Source organism: Pseudonaja textilis, chromosome 2, assembly GCF_049901715.1.
Source record: "Pseudonaja textilis isolate UNSWEBS1 chromosome 2, rPseTex1.2, whole genome shotgun sequence".
Taxonomy (NCBI): domain Eukaryota; kingdom Metazoa; phylum Chordata; class Lepidosauria; order Squamata; family Elapidae; genus Pseudonaja; species Pseudonaja textilis.
This window is the reverse complement of record NC_141991.1, coordinates 112,867,909-112,893,692: the sequence shown is the minus strand read 5'-3', so window position 1 is coordinate 112,893,692 and position 25,784 is coordinate 112,867,909. Positions and strand designations below refer to the sequence as shown.

The 25,784-nt window shown below is 37.9% G+C and overlaps 1 protein-coding gene across 7 annotated transcripts in view; it reads right to left on the bottom strand.

Moving 5' to 3' along the window:
* Window positions 1-25,784, bottom strand: part of BAIAP2 (BAR/IMD domain containing adaptor protein 2) — a 174,017-nt gene that overhangs the window by 115,124 nt on the left and 33,109 nt on the right. For all 7 annotated transcript variants that reach the window (XM_087924959.1, XM_087924957.1, XM_026701780.2 and 4 more), the window contains exons 2-3: window positions 11,109-11,184; window positions 3,424-3,510 (exon numbers count right to left, since the gene is read on the bottom strand). In XM_087924959.1, coding sequence (XP_087781085.1) covers window positions 3,424-3,510; window positions 11,109-11,184 — 163 coding nt within the window. The remainder of the gene's footprint in view (window positions 1-3,423; window positions 3,511-11,108; window positions 11,185-25,784) is intronic.

The window sequence follows — 25,784 nt, the reverse complement described above, 5'->3', positions numbered from 1 at the left end:
TTTGTCCAAGGTAATATGTATGTGGCAAATTATATAGCTGATTAAAGTTATAAATTCCTCAACATCACTTCCCTAGCCTTTTTCAAATGGCTATATAAAAATCAGAAAAATCTATAATTAACTCATTCAAAATGGGGAACTAGTCAGTTTTTCTCTTAACTTTTTGCCCAAGGTAATATTTTTTAAATTTTAAGTTCAGCCAAATTCTTCTAAAATAAGCTGCTCCCTTAAAACATACTGCCTTCTTTGAGACTTAAACCAATATTGTTTTCGGCAGTTCACAAATTAAAGCAGCACTCTTGTATCAACTGCTCTTTAGTGCTCTGTTTACCATCTACTGGAACAATTACTAACATCACGCTGGGCTAGTGAAAACAGCAAATAGATGCACTAAAAGGCTGGGACACAGGCAGCAGAATGATTTACCCCAATTTGAAATACACCCACATTATATGCAGCTGCTATTAAGATCACTTACACTGCTGAGATCAACAGAGTTACGCTGCCTTAGACCTGCTTTTTACTTCCCAAAGTGTAATTCAAGGTTATGTTATGATTTTGTGGATAAAACCACTCAGATCCAAGCAGAGCTGGACTCTTGCTTAGACAGTTCCAATGGAAATGACTGGGTTTTTGTCTTGTGAAGTCATCTGTGATCAGTGTGAGTTTTTGAGTATCATGGAAGTGGATAAAGGTCTCTATGGTGTCAACTCTGCTACTTTTCAACTGGATTCCTATTTCTGATGGTTAGTCAAGGGCTCTCACAGATGGTAAGAGGTTAGGACTGAGCAGTAATTTATACCTCTCTAAAAGAAGCTGTGGTAGGCCCACTATTCACAAAGCCTTCCCTCAACCTTGCTACTCTTGATAATTTTGGACAGCTCTCCAGTTTCCCTTTCCAGAAAAGGCAGTAGAGAAAGTGATGCCGCCTTCAGAAGGCTCCAGAGGAATGGGATTAACTGGATCTTGGCAGAGTGGTTTTACCGTATAGCATAGAAACTGTGTTGATCACATTTGTGGATGAGCTTTAGAGAGACTGGGTTTAGGAGAGTGCAACCCTATTGGTCCTCCTTGATTACTCAATGGATCTATGATATCTTGATCTTTATAGGACTGGAATGGTGGGCCATTCTTCACTGATTTTCCTCCTGCCCAAGGAGTTTGTTCTGAATGGTATTTGAGGGGGGGATGAGAGATCAACTCAGAGGTCTCTACTTCATGGATTGCCTTAAGGCCGTCTACTCTGTCCGTTCCTCTTTAACATCTACCTGGAATAGTTGAAGGAGGGTATCTATCAGCAGATAATAGGGTACCTTTGGTATAACTTCTGGTACCTACTTACACAGCAATAACTAGAAAATATATTTATTTGTTTATAAAATGTATTTCCCATCCATCTTACATCCAGTGATGTTATGAATCTCTTGCAAAATACAAGTCATTAACAATATTTTCTTCTCCTGATAATTGCTATATGGTTGTGTTAAAATAAAAGTAAAGTTTTCTCTGTCCAATCATGTACAACCCTAGGATGCAGCGCTCATCTCCATTTCTTGGCTGAGGGACCAGCATTGTCCAAGAATGCTTCTGTGATCATGTGGTCTACACAAGTATATGCCAAAGGTGAAAGGAACTAGAAGTTACCTTTTTAGTAAAGCACTACCTATTAATCTACTCGCATTTGCGTGCTTTCAAACTGCTACGTGGGTAGGAGCTGGGCAGGAACGGGAGTTCACCCTGTTGTGTGGCACTTGGGTCTCGAACTTGAGCTGTCAGCTTTCCAACTATCAAGTTCAGTGTGTTTAAATGTTGAGTCATTGCACTCCCCTTTTTAAACTGTATTATTTACTGTATTTATAAAGTGCATTAAGGCAAAAATGGCTTGCCTTATATTTAGCACAATGTAAGAGCGTACAATAACACATGAAGCCAGAGAGAAGATAACATTGGCTACAGTCACTGCGTTCTCAACATTTAGATGATCCAGAAACTGCAACTACTGTATGAAAAATAGGGAAGAGTCCCTATTGTCAGCCCTGGAACCATTCTCCCTGGCCCCTGGCATCTTCAGGGCTGCCACAGTAGAAGCCAAGTGAGCTGTGGGAACTGGGGGGGGGGGGGTAGAGATAGCAAGGACTTTGTAACCAAAATGAAATTCTTTCCTCTAAGGACCAAGGACGTTCCCACCAGGTATGAGGAGGCTGGACATGAGTCCGGATGAACTTTGGATTGTGACCTGATTGGGCATGTGATGATCTGCATGGGCAGGAAGAGGAAAAATGCATTTTTAACTGGGGGGAAACCTGAGGGACTTTAGAGTTGGGTTTCCCCAGGTGGGCCAATATGACATACCTAATAAATTTTTACTTTGAGAAATATGCTTGCCTCGGAGTTTTGATTCTGTTGGGGGTGTTACCTGGAACCCTGACACTATATTGATTGGAACACCTGATAATGTCATGAAAGCACTAAAGGATCTGCATAGATTGCCAGTTTGTTTCCAAGTGCAGTTCAATGCTGGTAATCACCTTGAAAGTTCCAGAGGGCTAAAGTCTGGCTTCTTATGACACTATTATAGACAAAGTAAAATCTGTCCTCCTGCTCCCAATTTTAATATTCAGGAAGTTTTAAAAATCATAGCTTTTTAAATATGCAATTTGAAGCAGTTGTATGCTTCACTATACTTACTGAAACAGTAGTGGGTGGAAGTAATTTTATGTAATGAATATTTTGTAATTCAGGGATATTTGACACTACAGTTTTATATTTGTATTCTATAATTTATTGAATATTTTGATACATTTTTATCACTAGATTGATATATATTTGTACATTGCCAAACTAAAGCAAATTCCTTACACCATTAAAGGTATACTCTGAGAGCTTCTAGGGAGGAGCTGAGTTGACCTTCTTCCTCCCACTCAACCTATCTAAAACTTTGCCGTCTTTTATTCCTCTGAAATGCATATTCTCCCTCCTGGGAATCCACACTACATTCAACCACACCATGCACCAGTCAGTTTTTTGGCAGTTGGTGGTAGCACAACCATAATAAAGTATACTTTTTGTACATTTGGGTTATTTTTTACTTCTAGTGACTGCAGATGAATTTCTAAATAAAGCTTGCATTGTGATTTAAATGAACTTTAAATTTCAAGAGCCAGTTTGGTCTAGTATTTAAGGTACCAGGCCAGAAAGCAAGAGACAGTGAGTTCTAGTCTCGCCTTAGTCTTGAAAGTCAGCTGGGTGGTATTAGGACAGTTACTCTCTCAGCCCAATCTACCGCACAGGGTTGTTGTTGTTGAGAAAATAGGAAGAAGGAATATTAAATATGCTTGCCACTTTGAGTTGTTTATAAAAATAATAAATAAATAAATTTCATGCCTGTAATTTACACTAACTTCATTCATATACTTGACTTACCTAATTCTTTAGATCCTTGACTTTCACTGGCCAATTCTCCCATTTTAACCAGGGCATCAAAATATCCTTTTGCAGCATATGTCACACCTAGATAATAAAAAGTATAAAATTAAAACATTACAACATATTTATTTTAACTTAAATTCTCAAAATATCACACAAAAGGTTTTAATAGCATCTGTTCAATTACTTTCATTAATAATAGTAATGATACCATATAACCATTTATAATTATAACAAATTATTATTAAAACTATTACTATTAATATTGTTTAATTTTGCAGAATATTAGCAAGAAATCAAAATGGAATCTTTAAAATTACCAGAAGATCCTATTATAGCTTTTAACAGCTTTTGCTGTCTAGATGTTAGGGTTGTAGAAAACATCCCTTATAAATTAAATACAGGAAATTAAGGAAACCCTACAATTTGCAAAATTTCAGTCCAGTTCCACATAATTATAGATAACCTTGAACTTAAGACCACAACTGTGCCCAAAATTTCTGTTGGTAAACAAGAGAGTTGTTAAGTGAGTTTTGTCCCATTTTACAATCCTTCTTGCCAGCTGTTCTGTTAGTAACATGGTTGTAAAGTAATCTGGCTTCCCTACTGACTTTACTTGTTGGAAATTCACAAAAGATGATCACGTGACCCAGGGACATTGCAACCGTCATAAATACATGCCAGTTGCCAAGCATATGAAGTTTGATCATGTGACTGTGGGGATGCTGTAGTGGTTGAAAGTGTGAAAAATGGTTATAAGTCCCTTTTTTCAGTGCCTTTCTAAGTTCAAACTGACATTAAACATATGGTTGTAACTTAAGGACTTCCAGTATTCCATCAGTATTCCCTAACCTGGACCTCCAGGAGATGTGTGAATTTCAGCTTCTCAAATTGGCATCTAGGCTGAGAAGATTCAAAATGTAAAATGTGTTGGCCTTTTATCATTAGGCTACCTCCAAACTTTATTAAGAATTTGAAATTTCTTCAAAGTCAAGAAAATGGGAAGCTACCAACCTGATGGATTTGTCTGGATTGCTTAAGCTTTTGGAATCTGGGTGTACAGACTGAAATTACCTTTTCCAAGACAGCCCAATGAAGCATACACATCCTTGACATTACCTTAAGAATAGCTCTAAAACTATTATCAAGATCTATTTATTTATTTAGCATACGGCATAATGTTAAGAAACTAACTAGCGTGGGCTTTCAAATGCAGCTCCTAGATTTAAGGTGGTTTGTTGAAATTCTAACTGCACACACATCATTTTAATCAGATAAGGAGAGAGCTCCTCATAGTCAACTAGAACACATTGCATAAGCTTTGTCACTAACTTGTGACAATTTGTGAAAATAGTTTTGCCTCAAGCTATGTTGCTCTTACAAATGCTATCTGTTTAAAATGCTTACCTTTCGAGAGAACCCAGATCAGAAAATGAAAGAGAGGGAAAGACTGCCATTTCTAACTATAGATTTATGATGGAAATATGTAAATTCAAGCTTGAATCAGATGAAACTAGAATGGAAGCATCAATTCTCATTCAAATATCTTAATGTATTTCTCTTTCAACTTAATCTAGAATAAATACTGACCAAGCATGAAAGAAGTTATGCAGTATTTTTTAAATACAGTTGTGTTAAATGAGTTTAATGTAGTCACACCCCTCTTCTATAATACAAGGTATTAATTGATTTCTCTTTTATTTTTAAAGCATAGTTACTGGTTCCTTTTTTTAAAAAAAAAAACTGAGCTCTAAAAGTCCACTTATCCTCCAATACGTTTCATGGGCTCTGCAGCTATGATACAAATATATATTGGTATATAAGGACTCCAGTTATCATTTGGTTCAAAGCTATGTGAAACTAAGCCAAAGTTCAACAGTTCTCTAAATGTTTATTCTTTCTCTTTAGTAAAATTGTACTTTTCCACATTTCACAGTTGAACAAGAAGAGATTTACTTGTAATTCTTCCATGCCTAGTTCTTCTAACACTTCGTCTCCAGAACTGTCAGGATTTCAACACACAAAATTTCCAGACGTTACAGTTCATTGTCTGCCCTATATTTAATTTATACCTTCTGCCTATTCCATAATAGTTACCATAACTAAATGGCCCATAACAATTTCAGCCCTTTATTATATTGCATCTTAAAATCCAAAGCATAATTTGACCTCATAATAAATCTTCTTGCATTTGTTAGAAGGGTAACAGCTTTCAAAATTCAGCAATAATTACATTAACCAATATCTGGATGTGCACTTAACTGTGGGAAGGATAATGGTGTAGATTACTTCTTGGCCTTTTGCCTAAAAGCAAATATGTATGGGACAGGGGTTGCCAACCTTTTGGACCTCAGGGACCACCAAACTCATAAATTTAAAACCCAGGGACTAACAGGTTCTGTGGGCATGGCCTAATTTGTGGGTATGGCTTGGTGGTCACGTGACTGGCTGGGCATGGCTTGTATGTAAATATTATAAATATTTATATAAATATTGAATTTTTTATAAAAAAAGAGCAACTTTTACCCAAAATCAGGCAAAGCAGGCAGGCAGATTGAGTTGCTCACAGAATCATTCAGTGATCTATCTATCTGCCATCGGCTAGCTCAGTCTCTCAAATTTGCTTGCCGTGAGTCTGCACTGAATAATAGAATTTTCAGTCCTAAGGGAGGTTCGGCTGTGCTTAAAAGCAGAACCCAAGTTCTAAAGATTAGCTAGAAAGCAAGAAATCCAACCATTTCCTGCTTCCTAGCTAATCTAAATCTCCAGGCACAGCAGAACAGATGGTGGTCGGAAAAAGGAAAAATAGCAATTTAGCAGGCAACTTTGCCAGGTAAGGAGTTAGTGGGCAGGGCAGCCTTGTGTTTCTGCGCAGCCTGGATAATTGCTTTTGGGGGGGCGGGGAGCTCTGGGGGTGAGATTTCTCTGCAGCCCAACAAAATTTTCTCATAGCCCACGGCCCACCGTTTGGCAACCACTGGTATGGGACAAATGTACATAATGCAATTTTAAAAGATCATTCTGAAAAATCTGAATTGCAAAGTAACTATCATGAATAAATATACAGTATGGTCATAAATATTCATTTTAACCTCGTTTAATAAATGTTTTCCATGCAAGAATACAAAGGAATTGTATTCAAATGCTGGATTTTAAATTAGTTGCATTGTCATAAATCATGCTATGTCTTTTACTTCCGCTGATTTTGGTCACAGACTTATATGCAAGTATACAATTTTCCCCTTGTTTGATAGGCTACTCCAACTGTAAAGCAGTCACAAGTATCCATATTTTATACATACATAGATACATACATAGGAAAAGAATGTGAATCAAAGATGAGGAGTCTAGGACCAACAGCGAGGGATGCTGGGAAATGCAATTTAGTAACATCTTAGGGGAGGGCACAGATTCCCATCCCTGTCCATTTATTGTTTATACTTACAATGTTTATATAGATAATCCTTGACTCATGACCACAATTGGGACTGGAATTTCAGTCGTAAGTCAAGGTACTCATGTGATTGAACTCAATTTTTTTACTACTTTTACAGCAGTTGTTAAACAAATCACACAGTTATAAGTTGAACTAATGCGATCATTAAGCAAATCCATTCCCCTCATGGGCATGTTTGGGTTTCTTTTACCAGACACTTCCAAAAAACATCACCAATTGTGGTCACGTGACCGCAGAACACTGCAACTGATTAGTAAATGCAAAGCAGTTGCTAAGAGCCCAAAGTTGTGTGAGTGTGGGGTGAGCAGGCAGTGGTGCAATGGTTTATTATGTGTTTTATGGGCGATGAAGCCCCCTTTCTGGGGCTGTTGTAACTTTAAATAGTCATTAAACAACTGGTCATAAGTCAAGGACTACTTATACTGATCCAAAGCAAAGTGGAAAAAGTATATTATTCTTGCAAAATTGTCTATTAGATATCCTGGGGTATATGAATCAATTCATTACGATGAGGGGTCCTTGGTGCTCTCTGAGTTCGGTTGCTTTCTTGCAGATGTTTCATTACCCAAACTTGGTAACATCATCAGTGCTAATACACTGATAATGTTATCTGGTTCGAGTAATGAAATACCTGAAAGAAAGCAACTAAGCTCAGACAATAGCAAGGATTTCTCATTTCAACTCTGTATTCTCTTTTATTTTGATGAGCTAGAAAAGCATTATATGTCAAAATGTTATCAAAAAGGGACTGCATAATTTCATGCATTTTTATGATAGAATAACATCTTCTTACGTAAATTTTCTTTCTGGCAAAAGATTATCAAAACACATTTTAAATCAAAGTTTCAATACTTCAGCTTGTTCTGAAGATTTCGATTCAGTCTCTGAATACACTGAATAGAAAAGTGCAGCTCTTGAATGTATATGGAGTTCTCTTGCTATGAGAAAGCCTGGCTCTGTTTGCACCTTAGAAAATGTAGACTTTTAGCAGGTATCAGGACCTCAAGTAGCCACTGGAAAACAGCTCAAAGGTATGCTAAGTAGTTGGCTCACAAAGGTAATCTGCTGGTTTTAACAGATTTCTCTAAATCAGAAGATCTAGTATTCACACTGGTCTGATTCTGCTGGCTCCACTAGCAAAGCAATAGGACAAAGCTATATAATATTTCTGTGCTGCATATATATTGGAGGAAGCTGGTTTGGAAGAAGCGGAGGTTGGTTTTAAAATTGATGAAAGAAACATGAATAATCTAATGCTATGCTGCTGACATTAATATGATAGCTGAAAATGCATATAATGTGCAAGCTCTCGTAATGAAAGCCAAAGAACACAATGAAAAATGGCACATTAAACACACAGAAGCCCAAACTAATAATACCAGGTACTGCGACCAACCTTAGAACTGACATTGAAATGGTAGATAGTTTCTGCCTTTTAGCCTTTTGATAGATAGTTTTATCAACAATAAAAGAACCAGCAATCAAGAAATAAGCCACAGACTAGTACCTGGTAGGGTACCAATTAAGGACTTAGAAAAGATACACTGATTCTGTGATGTGTACAAAGATCAGAACTGTGCAGGCAATTATTTTCCTGCAGCACTATAGAAGCAAAAGCTGGACTCTAAAACAGAAGGGTAGAAAATGTATAGATGAGATGAATGGCCCCAAAATCAAATCTAACCAATCTAAATCTAAGCTGTATTTTGCATTTCCAAAACAGGGGGAATCACTATTGTTTGCTTTCTAGAGAGAACCCTGTTGCAAATTGAAGAAACCTTAACAACCTGCTTGAGAACATTCATATTATTTTGACTTAATAAAGATATTTTTATGATGTGGCTATTGGAATGTTTCTTATTGTCCATCAACATGATTTCTACTGGGTTCTTGGTGTCAAAGCGTTACCCTGAGAACAGCAGTACACCTCTCTCTAGAAAACACAAATATATGCTCATAAGCTTAAGAATTGAATTCAAGAATGAAGTTAGATAAATTGCTTTCATTGCAGATAGCGAGAAAGTTCTCAGCACAGCAAAGATCAGCTATTATAGAATGTAGAAATCTAGCCATGTTTATGTATCAACACCAGATTCTCTCTCCATCTCTTTCTCCTGCACTTACATGTCATGGATTTTTTTTGCCATCCATTTGTCAGTTTTGGATGTTGAGGGGACTTCCAGAGTATTTGGATAATAATATTATATAGTCTTGGGATCTTTATTTCTAATCTTCTAATCTCCACCCTTTTATTTGGTGTCTTTTATTGAAGCTTCTCTTTTCATAAGCAAGAGTCAACTTCTGTCAGCCCTTTGAGGTAGGCCAAGTCAAGAAGTCAGATATCAGAAGGACTACTGGAACTATTGTATTATTGTAAGATATAATAATAAAATCTTTGGAGCCTGCAAGCATTTCCCTATTAGCTTATAGTTATGGTGACCATATTTTCTTGGAAGAAAATGAACAAACTTAAAAAAGGGAAAACTCTGCAAAAGGCTGCTAAGGATAAAAAATTAATTGTTTATGCTTATAATTTTGTAGGGTTTTGTTTTGTTTTTGTAAATTCAAGAACTTTGCCAAGATACATATTCTAATAAAAATATTCAAAATCAAACAGAATAGATTAAATTTATTTTAAAATTTCCATATTTTTACGCGAATGTTCATTATGTGGCACCATTTGTACAGTAAAAGTTAAATCATCCAAATAAAGGTTAAATGTGAATTTTTGAAAAATAAATACATCTTTCTGAAATAAAACATAACATAACATAGGATATGAGGTTCATAACATAGGATATGTGGTTACTGAACCTACATTATACAGAAACTTGCAAGAAGTGGCTATTTTGAATATTTTGATCTCTTTTTCATGTTTCTGCTCATCTTGGAGGCAAGTGTTACAGCCCTCACAGTCATTTATGGTCTCTTTTGTTTGTTAACAGTTCTTGCATTTCTTCAACAATGTGACCTCTGCTTTTCTCTACAACACTGGATACAGCTGATCTTGCCTAAGAAGCTTCTCATGATTACGTGTGTTAAAAATGGCTGATGTGAAATACAGGTAGTCCTCAATTTATGACCACAGTTGGATCTGGAATTTTGGCCAAAAATCAGGGTGGTTATTGAGTGGATTGCCATGTGACCCGATTTGATTATACAACTGCTTTTGCAAAGGTCATAAAGTGAGTCACCACAATTATTAAGCAAACCACCTAATTGTTAAGTGAATCCAGCATATCCAATTGGTGTTTTTCGTTGTTTTCTGCTGAAAACTGGCAAAAAAACATTAAAAATTGAAGGAACATGACCAAGCTGCAGCCAGTCATGTGACTGTGGGAGGCTAGGGTGACATTTTACAATTGTCAGAAAAGCTTTACGTGCCATAAAACACCCTTTCCAAAGTTGAAGTAACTCCAAACAGTCATGAAGCAGCTGGTCATTAAGCGAGGACTACCTGTGCCCTGAAATCGTAAGATTTAAGTAAATTGTTCATCAGTCCCACTACATCTAATCTGGATAAAGTTGCAATGGACACACTGGCTAAAGTTGACAATATGAAACCAGTTTTGCCTAAGTTTAACTCAAAGCTTTCATCTTATGTGTCAGCTAAACTTTAAACACTTTAAAAATGATTGAAATGCCCATTTTGAACTTGAAATAGGGAATTTTTCACTCAAAACAATTATTCTAAACTTGATGTAGGGCATTTCAATTTCAAAAACATTTCAATCCAAAACTTTTGCATATCTCTACCAATTCAGGTCTATCAATAAAAAAATTTGTCTGCAATTGTTATTTTTTTAAAAAGATATAGTATGTTAAGAAAGTACAGAGAGACAAGATGACATGGAGAGACTAAGAAAACTGAAGTCCCAAGAATACGGAATGGGTTATCCTGTTGATAACCCAGCAGCCTGTTCCTGGCTCATAATTGTAAAGAAGGTCTTCTGTATTATAGTACTCCAAGTCTTAAGAGAGCTTTCATGCCTCATATGTCATAAAGAACACTACCCTTGTAACTTAATTCAAAGAACTGCTTCGTAGCTTGTCTGAGACAGCTGAAAGCCTCTTTAGCACTAAGGATGATACTGACAACACTTTCCACAGATACTACTAGTTTTTCCCACCTTTGCCATCACCAAAGGTTTAAAAAAAAGAGGTGCCATTTCTACAGTTGTCATAAGACAGCCATGATAAACTAATACAGTGTTATTTCACTTACCTGCCAAGGCCTTTTCATAGTTCTTTCCCATGGATATGAAGTTCCGGAGGCTGGGATTAAATTGTTCCATGATTGTCTATAAGAAAACAAAAAAGACATTAGCAATCTAAATATCGGAGCCATTTGTGTTTTTCTACTCCTTCTCTACAATATGTATAAATACACAAGATTCAATCCATTATCCCATGAATTCTTAGAAAGGGAACCCTTCCATATCCACATACACAGGCAATACAAACTTAAGTCACTGTTCAGCAGAGGGCTGGACTAGAAGACCTCTTGGAAGGTCCCTTCCAGCTCTACTCTGATTGATTGATTGATATTTTTTAAGATAATAATGTATTCTAACAATTTTTTCTATGATTTAACTATATAGCTATATACAATATGAATTCCAGGCCCTACAACTTTCTTGTATGACTATTCAGTATGCCAGGAATGAAAAATATGAAACCGAAGAATAATTAGCTATGAGATATATACAATGAAATATGTAAACACAACTCAGCTAAATAAGTCAATTGAACTGGTTGGATGCCATCTTACATATATTTTTACAAAGGTACTTTTCTCAAATTTTACAACACTAATATAAACGTTATACTTCAACCCCCAGTTAAACATAGGGGCTTGATAGGCTATTTACTGTATTTATTTGTCTTATATAGCCACCAATCTGGACATAGGCAGTTTATATTAAAAAACCAATAAAAGAACAATCAGAGTGTGAAAAGTGCAAACATTAAGCGGGGAAGTACATAAATACAGTTTCAACCATCTCTCATCATTCTATGGAGATCACAAAACACCTTGTTCCCTAGTTCCTTGAAAAACCAAGCTTTTGATGTCTTTCTAAAGCAGCGTTCTTAGGAAATGAAGCAATAACAGAGAAGCCCTTACTGCATACTCTTAGCACTAGCAATCCTCACAGGACTAGCAATCCCACAAATGAGCCTCACTCTGATGTCCTTCTGGAAAACTATAAAAATCTGGCTTTTCTGTAGGGTTTTTCAGGATGGAGACCAGTATTAATCGCTAACCAAGTGCTCCATTACCAAAGTAACAACCCAACCTCCCACATGTGGAGCTGTCTAACAACATGATTCAGACAATTACAAGCAAAATGAGCAGCAGAAAAAGGAAACCGATTCTCTATCCAACATCTTCCAACAAAATGGATGGATACCCATTAGGAGTGGACTTCAAAAAGTTTAGCAAAGGGTTCTCTGCCTGGTTGCTGGGTAAGTGTGGTCATGGTGGCCGTGGCCTAGTCGGCCTCCTGCACCACAGTGTGTGTGTGTGTGGGGGGGTGTTTTTCCCTCCCTGGGCTCTGGAGGCTTTCCTCAAGCCTCCAGGAGGGCAAAAACAACCTCCCTGGGCTCCGGAAACTCTCTGGAAGCTGGAAACAGGCCCATTTTGGCCTTCCTGAACTTCTGGGAGGCTCCTTTTTCATCCTCCCTAAGCCCCTGCACATACCCTGCACTTACCTGCATCCAAAATGGCCGTGTGGGGACTCCTGGAAGGGGCAGGACGGGGTGGGCAGGGCCAGCCAGGAGTGGGATTTGGGGGTTCTCTGAACTGCACAGAATCTTAGCTAGGGGCTCTCCAAACCTCTGCAAACCCCCAGCAGCCCACCCGATACCCATGTGATTTTATCAAAAAGTGTCTAACCACTCAATTTACCACAGCGTAACCAACACAAGCTATGAAAAGGGCAATACTGCCATACATTATAAACATATCAGAAACAACCAACAGACCATTACAAGCACATAGCACCACTGTAGCACATAGGCCAACTAAAGCCCGCCAAAATACCTTAAATAAATCAGAAGAAGAAGAAAAGAATAAACCAAGACAGAAAAGCAGGAGTCATCTACAACATATAATGTAATGACTATGATAGCCACTATGTAGGCTAGGCAGGCAGAAAACTAGCAGACCGCATCCATGAACACCAACTAACAATCAAAAGACACAATGAAAACTCTTAAAATCTTTGATGTTTCTGGATATGTGTTTCTTGAAGGCATATAATGTCTAAGTTCAATTTCTGTAGTTTAGTTATCATTTGTAAATATGTAAATATATGTAAATATGTAAATGTACTATAGAGAAGATTGATATATAAGGATAAAAGATATTGATTTATAGCAAGAGTAAGATTAAGCATAAGAGTAAGATGTAATGGTAAAGGAATAAGTAAATACATATACTGAAAAACGTAAGGAGATACAAAAGATGTCTTGATGTTGATAACAATGTATAAAGTTTTATTTTATGTTTTTTAAAATTTGAAAACTTAATAAAATTTATTTTTTTTAAAAGAAAACTCTTAAAATCAGAAGACACAGACAACAGACTCAATTGCCATGGGAGAGTGTCAAGCTAAATGCCAAAAAATGCTAGGGAATTTCTGGTTGCTTGGCATTCAGACAAATCAACCATCGATAGAGCTGTAGAGACAAACCACATTTATATACCATTCCAGAGAGACAATAAAAAGAGCTAAAAAGGAAACAATGGTGAGCTATTTAATTCCCTCTGTTGCTATAAAATAACAGTTAGCAAGTTTACAAGAATTAAAGATCTTTTTTTAAAGAAGGTTATTTTACTGAGAAGTAACCTCTAGTTTATCGCAACTATAAACAACCTGAATGAGGGCAATTGGCTCAGATAAATAGGTTCTAGCAAATGTTTGCAAGGCAAATCAAAAACATTTCAAATAACAAAAAATGAACTCCTCCTTTGTTTGAAAGCTTTCTCAATTGCTTTGCAAGGAGCAACTCCTGCTAAAAGAGCAAGTGGCAGTTGTGGCTAGGAGATTTGTTGCAACTTTGTGTTGAGCACCAGTTGTGCCTCTTCCTGGACTGGGAGTCCCTGCACTCAGTCACTCAAGGCCTGGTCATCTCACATGGGGCTACCTTTGAAGGGTATTTCAAAGCTACAGCTGATGCAGAATGCAGCCACGAGGACAGTTCTTGTGGCCCTTAGGGTGGTTGATGTTACACTGCTATTCCACAAGCTGCACTGGTTGCCAGTTTGCTTCCAGGTTGAATTCAAAGTGATTGCTATCATCTTTAAAGCTCTTCATGGCGCAGGTTCAGACTGAGGAACTGTTTCTCAGTGGGATTGGCTCGCCTCACCTACTCCAGCAGAAAGGAGCATGCTGCAGACCCTGTCAGTCAAGGAATTCTGGGCTGGTGAGGTCCAGAAGAGTCTTTTCTGCCAAGGTTAGATCCGTGCCCAAACTTTTGCCCTTCTGAAAGGGGCTGAAGATCTGGCTCTGCAAAATGAGGAACCAATGGGGGAATACCTTATCCCAGAGGTGGTTAATGGACTAAAATATGATCCCCCCCTCCCCCCTGGTGTGCATCTTGCTCCTTTCCTGCCCATCTTTGTCAATTATAAATTATTTTAATGTTGTTATTTATAGTTTTATTTTTTATTAGGTTATAATATTGTAAGCTGCCTAGAGCCACCTTGAGGGAAGATGGGAAGCAAATAAATCAAATCAACTCAAATAAATAAAGGGCAGAGAGCCAAGAGTTGAAAAAAAGAAGACAGTGGCAATCCAATCTCTTCACACGCCCTGTCCACATCACTGAAACCTCAAAGAATCCAGAATAACCAGACAAGTATTACTAAAATAAAACATCTGCTGACAGGAGAATTACCAACTACCATCAGGATGGATTTCTGTTGGTGTAATCTGCTACCTGAGCCATCCCTTCATTGCAGCTTTTCTCATTTGAGTCATCTGATAGGAAGTTCCAAATGAAGAATCACTGGGTGTCAGCAACCTGGATGTTAAGGTGCAATTTCCTATGGCCCACATTTTTTCTTGTCAGTGGGGCAGCAGTGGCTAAGATACTTAGAAATTTTGACTGGGTTATAAAAGTTGCTATTTTTATCCCACCCAAAATCCGTACTTTGATTGTAAGCCAGCCTGGATAAATCTAGGCTCATATTATTCCGGATCTAAATTTTGTTGTAGCCATATACATCTATAACAGGAGTGTCAAACTTGATTCCATTGAGGGATGCATCAGGGTGGTGCTTGATTTGGGGGTGGGGGGGTGGGAGGCGTAGCCAGAATGGCCCTGACCAACTTGATGGCACTCCTGTCAAGGGCACCTGTGGTAGCCTGAGCGCTCTGCCAGCAAAATAGGGCTCCCGAGTTTTGCAACAGCCTCCTACAACCCTCTGCCAGCAAAAATGGAAGTCAGGAGGGCCACACACGTGCTCGGGAGGATGGCACATGGCCCTTCCAAGCTCCATTGTCACTGGCAGAGGCAACGTGGGCTGGTCATTCACTGTTTCCCAGGCGGCCCCGCAGGCCAGATCTAAGCACCCCGTGAGCCGGATTTGGCCTGCAGGCCTTGGGTTTGACACCCCTGATCTATAACATTGCACCTCTACAGACAACCCCAGTATGGATTGTTCATTATCACTCTTGTAATCAAAAAAGGATCAAAGCTTTTTATATAAATACTGTGGCAGCTGACAAAGAGTATATGATTGTGTATATAGACAGAAAATGGCAGAGAATCAAGTCTAAACTTATCTAGGCTCTGCTGAAACCAAATTTAAAATATTTTGAGTGATTAACAGGTTTTCCTGTTTAAAAAAGCCTCACATGCATGGGAAAATAGGAGGAGGGAGGTCTGTTGGATATGTTCACTGCCTTGAGTTATTTGTAAAATTAACAAAGATGGGATACAAATAATTAACTAAATAAAAAATATGTGCCCACACATACAGGAAGAGGAGGATAGCCAGGCGCAGAATAAGGAAGGGCTCACTTACCTCCAGTTAGTGAACTATGTTCTTAAACCCTTTTTCTTCATAATCACTGAAAAGAAAGGCTCTTTGTTCACTGTGTGAAACAAGCTGTGAGCAAGTCCTCCTGCCTACTGTAGCTCCACAGCCGCCAAAGTCATTCAATCACTTTGTCATTATGGCACCTTAAAAATGAGACAAGGAATTTGCTAACTGAGCTTGGTAGGAATCACAACTATTTGTTTCTTTCAGGCCCAGAAGCTAATCCCCGAATGTCACCATGCAGTATGGCAAACCAGAGTCAGATAATAAGAGGGTTGAGGGAAAGAGGCTGGTAACAGAACAAGAAGTTCAGCACAGAATCCATGGTATTTTTTTAAAAAAAACTGATCATCATCATTAAAAGCCTGTCACAGCTCTAGTAGTGAGGTTTTTAGCATAGCACCCATGGGTGCCATACAAGCAGCAGTGGTGGCCAACATGAAGCGAAGTCCCTTCAGACCTTCCAAAATGAATTTTAAAGCCCATTTGCATTTGGCTTAAAGCCCTCTTTCTCAATTATATGAGAACAAGCATCCATAGGAAAGAATGATTTCTTTTGTCTAGCCATATTCTTTCCTCTTCTCATATATCCCAGCCTGGTTTTTTTTTCCTCCTCTCCTCACAGCTTTCAACATGTTCCTTCGCCTCACTCAGCTCCCTTCCTTGCTTGTCCTTCCCACATTTAGATGGACATCAAACCCTTCCTGGGTGAAAGCTCCAATCCTGAAGAGGAAAGCAACAGTTTAGGAAAATCTCAGAAAACGAGGGAGGAGTGCATTTCTTTCTGTGGGAATTAGAGACTTTTTCCTTTTCTGTTAGGGCAGACAGAGACTAGCAAAGAAGTTCTACATAGATATGTTTAGAATTAAATTTCCATTATTTTAATAGGCAGCTTCCTGCCTTATTTCTGTCTTGCATTTATAGGGCCACCCATCTCATCTAAGTGGCATAAGAGAATGCGGCACTAGGGCCTTTTCCCATGCGCCTCTAACCACGGCACAACATGTCTTGGCAACATCTTGATGAAACGTGTAGAGGAAAAGTGATTCTCTGGCAAGTGGATGAAATCCTAGGCTCATCAGCTTTCATTCCACAAAATTAGTTTAGTTTATAATTCAGTTTTAGCTTAGCTTTTAGTTTAGTCTTTTTAGTTTGATTGTATTGGATTGAAATAGAAAGCTTGGCATATGGAGTTCAACCTAATTTATGCCTTTTAATTAAGCAACCTATTTATCTTTGATAGATAGGTAGGCATTTTATGATTGGTTCCTAATTTCTCTCATTTGCAGCTGTATATACAAGCCCAGAAATGCTGTTGATACTTAACAAAGCCCACCTCAACTTTATTAATTTTCTACTCTTTTCCTTACAACAAATGTGGAGAAATAAAGTCTGTTTTCAATTTTTTTTTAAACTTTCAAGTTTATTCTCCCTCAGTGCCAAAGCAACTTCAAAAACATACTCAATTCTGACCTAAATTCATTTTTAATATCTTTCTAAAGGTTCAAAGGGCTTGCTAACTGATTGGCCATTTAGCTAGCTCTTTGTGAACTTTTCCCCCCTTCTCTTCCCCACAGAGGATTAAGGAACCACCATCCAGATTGTTAAAGGAGGGTGAATACATGAATTAATTCAGTAGGAAAATAAATGTTACAAGAATTTCTGCCACTTGATGGGAAAAATGATATTTCAAAGCTGGAACTAGGACTGTAACAATTCTGAATACATTTACTAGAGATTTTTTTCCCAATTAGACATATTTTTGCTGATAACATTATTTAGGACCTGAATCCAAACACAGGTTGATCTATCCTGGTACCTGTAACAAAAACAAATATACAAGAATATATTCAAGCATTTATTTAAAGTGCTATTATTTATTTTAAATGATTGTGTATCAAATAGCCACCCATTCATAAATTATGAACCCATAATTCACAAAAAAGGAGTACAAGAAAAATCAACATTGTGATCCCTATAAAAAGATTTATATTTTAGAAAATATTATTTCTAATAAAACAACCTTACCAACACAAAGAACCATATAGAAGCAAGTAGCTTAAATACTCTCAAATATAAAAGTTAAAATTTAAAAAAATAATACAAATATTTACCAGTAGGTAAATATCAAATCTACCATTAAATTTAACTGACTCAGAAGTATTGCGAAGAGACTATTATAAAGCTCTTAAAGATGTTTCTGGTATCACCAAGGAAACATACTACAGTAATAAGGGGAACAACATTGTAATTGCTTCTGTTCTCAATGCCAAATAACAATTAACAGCAGCCTTCTTAACCCATGCTTTCCAAATATGTTGGATTCTCATGTTAATTGGGAATTTGGGGAGTTCAGTCCAGTCCAATTTCAGGACACCGGTTGAGGAAGACTGATCTTCAAGCTGTGCTGAGGAGGCTGAGTCTGGGAAAGGGGTCAAATGTATCATCAGTCTTGAGTCACTACATGGCCACAAAAGATCTAAGTCTAACCCACCTTAAATTCAATTGACTCTTATTTACTGCCAATTTGCATTGATTTTTAATAGTTCAGATTCTTGTAGAGAGAATTAGCATACCATAAATCTATATTTATTTGAAATCTTCTGATTTCCCTGGCACTTCACATTATCCATATGAAAAGAGACTTCAGTATGTCCCCCTCTCCCTCCTCTCTCTCTCTCTCTCTCTCTCTCTCTCTCCCTCCACACATACACAAATGTGAACTCCAATCTAATGCTCTAATGGAAAAAGTGTCTTATCACTGAAAAAAGCCTTATCACTTATCTAAAACTAGTTGGGTTGCATATCCAACTGATGCAGTGAGACCGTCCAAGCTAACTTACCGTTCATTTCTCACACTATGGCAGGCAATAATTTTGGCTATCACACTCCCTTTGGGGAGGCACAGTGTTGAGGATTGGAGAGAGAATAGAAAATCAAAACAAGATTATTTTGCCAAATAAACTGATTAAACATCTGCTACCTCAACTGAAGCCAGCCAAGCAGCTAAAAATCTCATTTGCTACCTGAATCATTTTATCCCTTATTTCTGGATTCTATTCTTTCAAGCCCATGACCAATGTAACTCCTTTCTAGTGCTGAGTAGCAATCTTTATTTCAACCAATTATTCATTTCAGAATAAACAACATTCTTTTCACAGTGATAGTTCCAAGCTTGGTAGGGTATATTGTGGATGAAGGTAATGCTATTAGAATTTGGGGGAGGGAAACTGATTAACCTTTGTAAACCTTAAGCTTAGTTCTGAACTATGGTTTTATTCCACCAGGCTTCTGAACATGCTAAGTGAATAGAGATATTTACACAAACAAATAGGATAACCTTAATCTTCTATTAACAATGGAATATTGAATAATTGCATTTGTGGGATTCTTCAAGGAAGCAAACAAACATTTCCGCCAATTTGAACAGTTATCCAGTAACAGTGGCTTACTTAGCTATTTCACACAATTTACATGATGCTCCAATCACAGGCTCAGAGCAGTTCACAACTATAAAAATATAACAATGAGATGGGTGGCATAGAATTTATTACATTATTATTATTATTATTGTTATTATTATTATTATTATTATTATTATTATTAGTAGTAGTAGTAGTAGTAGTAGTACAGTATACACAGCAAACGCTGGGTTTTGTATCACAAATCACTAGTCAAACACTTCCCAAGTGTTTAGGACTGTGTGATGTATCGGCGGACGTGGTGGGGGGCTTAACTGCTCCAATGAAGCTGAGAGCTGTGCTGGCGGTAGCGCAAACTATCCAGGTTAACAAGGACCACGTCGGTTTGGGGAACCTGGGCATCCGTTGACAAGTGGGCTACAGGCCACAGGTCCCATAGCTGAGCAACCAGGGCATGGGCCTGCAGGGCTACTGGAAGCTGAATAACCTCAGAAGCGGCAGAAATACACCATGTCAGAGAACTGCACTGTAATGAAATGCTACTACAAAGCAGAACCCAGAAAAATGAGGCTACCAAAAAAGGATGTACAAATTATTATTGTTGTTGTTGTTGATGATGATGATTTAATCTTCAATTTGATTCATAGTCTGGGACTGGTAAAAACTTAACAGTTCAAGTCCTAACCTAGAACCTAACTCCTGTTAAGGTGACATCTGAGTATATAGGCAATTCCAAATGAGGTGGCTTTTTGAAAAGTTGCTGTTATAACTATTATTGTTATTGTTATCATCATCATCATAATTACAACAGTCACAAAAAAACCCTAGACAATTAAATAGAAAATATGAAACTACATCCTTGGCTTACAATCATTCATTTAGTGACTGTTTAAAGTTACAACATCATTGAAAAGGGTGATTTATGACCAGTCCTCACACTAAGGCTATCACAGTTCTGATGCAATCAAAATTTGGATACTTGGCAACTAGCATGTATTTAGAAAGACGGCAGCATCCTGGGGTCACATGATCACCATTTGCAGCCTTCCCAGGGGGTATCTGACAAACAAAATAAATGGGGAAAGCCTGATTTGCCTAATGACTACACAATTCATTTAACAACCACAGTAATTCAGTAATTCACTTAACCACTGTCGCAAAAAGTTGTAAAATTGGGTAAGATTCACTTAATGACTAACTCACTTAATTATGGAAATTTCAGTCCCAATTGCGATCATAAGTTGAAGACTATATGTAAATACAAATGGTCTTCTGGGGCAGTCCCCGATAGAGGTCATAACATTAATCCACTAATGCAAGATGATAAGACCATGAGTGACTGTCACTTTGGTATCCTGCTCTAAAAATGGTCACTCTGGCACACCAGCTTAACACAGACAAAAGTTGTAAAGTGGGAGCTATTTGGCCCCCCTCCATATACCAGGCTAGGACTTCTAACATATCTCTTGCTTGGATTAGGGAGAGGATGAACAACTGCATGTTAATGATAACTCAACCATGATATTACCTATCCCAGTAGCTTCATACAGATGCTACACAAAATGAGAGACCAAAGCAAGCTTTAGGATATCCCATGCAGGAATCACTAAGGATTTCAGCACTTATTCCCCATTACCACTTACTGGACTCGTGGACTCGGGAAGGTATGAGATCACTGTAGCACAGTGGCTCCAACGACCAACACATACACGCTCAAGCAGATACCCTGGCTGATTTTATCAAATGCCACAAAAGGCCTAGGAGGAGCATTCCCGGTGTCATTTAGCATCCTCACTAGGTGACTATTCCAGAGACCAACTGGCTGAATGACAGGACTGTCAGGGTATATCCTCAAGATATAGAAACCAAATAGTGACTATAAAGCCAATAGCCATTTTTTCCTCTGGATTATAGAGACTGAATTCCAGCACATTTATTGTCATAAGCTTATGGTAGGCACCGAAGGTTTTTTTTTTTACATATTTGTAAAAATAAAAAGAAACAACCAATTATTAGGATAGATATGCCTTGTCCCAGGATCACATTGCAGAAAAAGCATGATCACTTTAAGGAATTACAGGCAGGGGTCATAATTAAGAATTTTGAGACAATATGTGTATTTTGCTTACAGAGATTAAATCTGAACAAGTTTGTAGCAGCACTATTCTATTCACATTTTTAAATATATCACACATTATAAGAAAATTGCAGTAATTGTTTCTATTATTTTTGCAAGTACAATGGTGCAAACAGGGGTCCCCAACCTATTTGCAACTGGGCCGCATGAGTGGTGGCGGGCTGGCTGGCATGTATTCACACGCATGAGCAACTCAACTAGCGCAAGTTGAACTGTGCACTCATGGGCTCGCCCACCGCTTGTGCAAGTTGATCTGTGCATGCACATGCACACCAGCCCACCACTTGCGTGACCTGGTTCCCCTCTCCCCACAGCATGCTGAAAAACCACAAGGATTGGAGACTGATGGTGTAAAGTGAAAAACAGAATTGCTGAAATAGCTATCTCAGCAGCCCTGCTTAAACAATATTGATCCAAAAGCTATTAGTAGTCCTGTCTTAAGTAATATTGATCAAATAGCAATTATACCAGAGCTTCCCAAAAGTTATTCTGCAGCTTCCGAAACAAGACACATTTTCAAAATTTAGAGAGTGCATTATTTTTCTTTCTTCATAATTGTGTTCCAGATTCTTCTTAGATTTTTTTTTTTTTAAGAGACATAAATATAGATGGTTTGTTAGCTATCTGCCCATATCTGGGACTGAATTTGAGATATAAACAGGGAGGGTTTTTTTAATACACTGCAATAGCGGTTAAATATGAGGAAAGATGAATCTGCACATCTGCTTTTCTATTCAAAATTTAAGAGCTGAGAAAATCCAACCTAGTTCCACGTAGATGAATTAAAAAGTTAAGCTATATTCAAGAATCTCAGGAATTTTAAGAGGGATTGCAATGAAAATAAATGTATTTGATGGAATATTATGGCTTTTCTAGAGGTGGACATACCAATACAAGACAAACACTAAAGTGTTATAGTGGCATAAAAGAGACAAAAGAAAAAAACATCAGTCATTCCTTCTTTTTAAGGAATCATTCAGATGACATACATATGAACAAATGCTTCTTCCCTATGTAAAAGTGTGATAAAAATCAAAGCATATTACACATTCAGCAAAACAACAATCCATTGTTTCTTTCTTGCTAGAATGCTGCAACCTTATCTTGGGTTACAACGTAAGAATTTAATGAACAGCATTATGTAAGCTGCAGTAATTGCAGCTTCTGGACAGCATATTACAATAATTGAAACTTGAGATTGCCAGGGCCGTTGTGGCCAACTTATCTGTGTCCAGGAATGAGACCAGCTGATGTACAGCCTCAGCTGGCAGTAGATGCTCCTAACCATTGAGATCATTGGGACTCCAGAGACCACAGCCCAGATTTATATCTGTTCTCAAAGTGGGATCACAATCCAGGCATTCTTGCCCTTTGGAAACACTAAATTAAACCATTCCCACTTACTGGGATTCAGCTTTAGCCTTGGTTCTCATCCATTCCACTGCTGTATTGAAGGCTGCAGGCAATCTGTCCTGATTTTGAGATGACACAGAAATAAAGCTAAGTCTATGTCCTGATATTCACAGATAGGTTCATAGATAGGTTCTCTTCCAAGGAACTGGATAAGAATAGAGTCAAGACCATCCTGAGTGTGTCAGGGTCCTAGCTCTTAATAAGAGTGCCTTTTGCTACGCCTAATCCTGCCATCCTGGATTCCAACACTGAAGCTAAGACACAGCCACCAAGGCTGAAAGAGTCCTCTGTGCTTGTCTCCAAGAAGAGCACCAGAAAGAGGAGAGATGAGAAATGTCTGGTTTCAGAGCACCTTGGAAGTAGTAGTCGAATTAGAATTATGGATGCTCCATCACTGGATTTCTAAGCTGTGCCTTCTAGTATTAGAATTAGGATGTTGTTCCTAAATAGCCTAACTGCAACCCAATCTAAGCGAGGCCAACTCTGTGTAGGTGGAGATCAGGAGCATTCAGCTAAAAACCTATGGCTGAGTTTGAGCTCATTCAAATCTGAAGGTGTTTCTATGACATTTTGATTTAAGTACTGTTAAGTGCTAGTTTTTTTTAAACCCCCTCATTCTCTGAGTACAGTAATTTGATCTCTATCTGAATTCAGATAATATTTCCTACCAGGACCCTAATTCTGGAAAAGTCTCCTAGACCTTGACTAGTCACTTCCGTGTCCACCACTGTAAATATTATGTCGTGGTTTTTTAATCCAGTATTGTAGCATGTCTGAAAGTCAGGACAAAACAGTCCTTTACCCCAAACCAGAGGTGGCATTCAGCAGGTTCTGACCAGTTCTGGAGAAATAGCAGAAATTTTGAGTAGTTCAGAGAACCCGAAAATACCACCTCTGACTGGCCCTGCCCCCATCTATTCTCTGCCTCCCGAGTTCCAGCTGATTGGCTCAGTCTTCTTTTGTTGCCCTGCACAGGACAACGGAGCTGGAAAGCAGATTAGTGGGGTGGGGAAGCAGGGGTGGGATTCAAATTTTTTAACAACCGGTTCTGTGGGTGTGGCTAAGTTGGTGGGTGTGGCTTGGTGGTCATATTATTGGCTGGGCGTGGCCAATTCAACATCACTCACATTAAGGCACACATCTCCTCTCCTGGCTTCTCATGACTGTGGGAATGCTGCAACAATCGTAAGTGTGAAAAAGGGTCATAAGTCACTTTTTTCAGTGCCACTGTAACTTTGAATGGTCACTCCACACAAGCAAAGTACCAGCAAAGGAGGGGAAAAAATCTCCAGAGAAGTTCCTGAGGCAGGAAGTCCAGTCCTGCCAAGAATGTAATAAGGGTTAACGGAGAGGCAGTTTCTGTAAGCAACATCAGAATGTTTCCTTCCTGCCTTCCTTACAGGATTAGGACAGTAATTTCTTCTAACAACCGGTTCTCCAACTGGTTCCAGCAAATAGGTGCGAACTGGTAGAATCTCACCCCTGGTGGGGAGGGAATGGGCTTTTGTAGTAACCTTCCCCCAGGAATGGGGAGGGGATGGGGATTTTACAGTATCCTTCCCCTGCCATTCCTACCAAGCCACACCTATAGAACCAGTAAAAAAAATTGAATCCCACCACTACCCCAAACTCCTAAGTATTGCGGCAAAGGTTTCATAGAAATATTAAACAGGACTGGAGACAAAAGAGTTCCTTGAAGCACCTCTCAAGTAAGACTACTAAAGGACTGCTCGTTCAATGCTATTCTCTAAAGCTTGCCCCACTGACAGGAGTGGAATCATTGCATAACAATAGCCCAGAAGCCAATATGTAAATCTAATTAAGATATCACCATCACTGCTATAAAGATTTCCTGAGGGGTCCAACAACAGTAGCAAAAACTCTTTCTCACCCAGGGACATTCATTCTCGTCCAGTGAAGGTCATTCACCAGATATCATTCACCATGTACAAAAAATCTAGAATTACTATCAGTATTGGAATGTATTTTGGAAAAGGGTGCATAATTTTTAAATAAGCAGTTTAAAAAGCATTGCTCAGGGGCATGTTAATTGTTGGCAAGAACTCTGTAATAAAACATTGGAATATTAGATAATTACAATGCAGTGGCCACGATTCCTAAAGAATAATAGATACATTTCTTTTTTTTAAACAAGTTTTATTGATTTTACAAACAAACAAACAAAACAAAACATCGTTAAACATTAAAAACATAAAACCTCTTTCCATTGTAGATCCTTACAAGGCAGGTAACATATTGCTTTATATCACGTACTTATAATTTATCCCATTTCCATATAAACACGTAAATTCCCTTTACCAAATTCCACATTGTTTCTCTTTAATCATTATTCAATCATATTTCCTTTCTGATTTATCTGCTATCCAGTCATCAACTTTATATTTTCCTCTGGCTTGTTTATAATTATTCTCATCTAGTCTTCCTCCGAGATTTTATTATTTAATTCTTAATTAAACACACACACATAAAACATAAACATAAAAACATAAAACTTTCTTCTAGAAAGTAACTTGGCCCCAGATTACCTCTTTTTGTATGGACTCAATTGAATTCACGCTCTTCTTATATACCATTACCCATCTTATTTACCATTCTATATCTATTATATAACTCCTCTCCACTTTTGCCTCATCTTAATTCTGTTTTATATATTTAATCTTGCTTTTAAAAAAATATTTTTATATCTTTTGTCCATTTCTCCATTTACATCTGTCTCATTTCCAATTTAAAAAGAATAGTTTCCCTGAATCACTAATCGGAGTATGATGCCTTTCTATCATTCCCCTAAGTTAAAATTTAAAATAACACCTAAATCCCAATCAGATTCTGCTTAGTACATTCTACTATTTCAAAAACCAA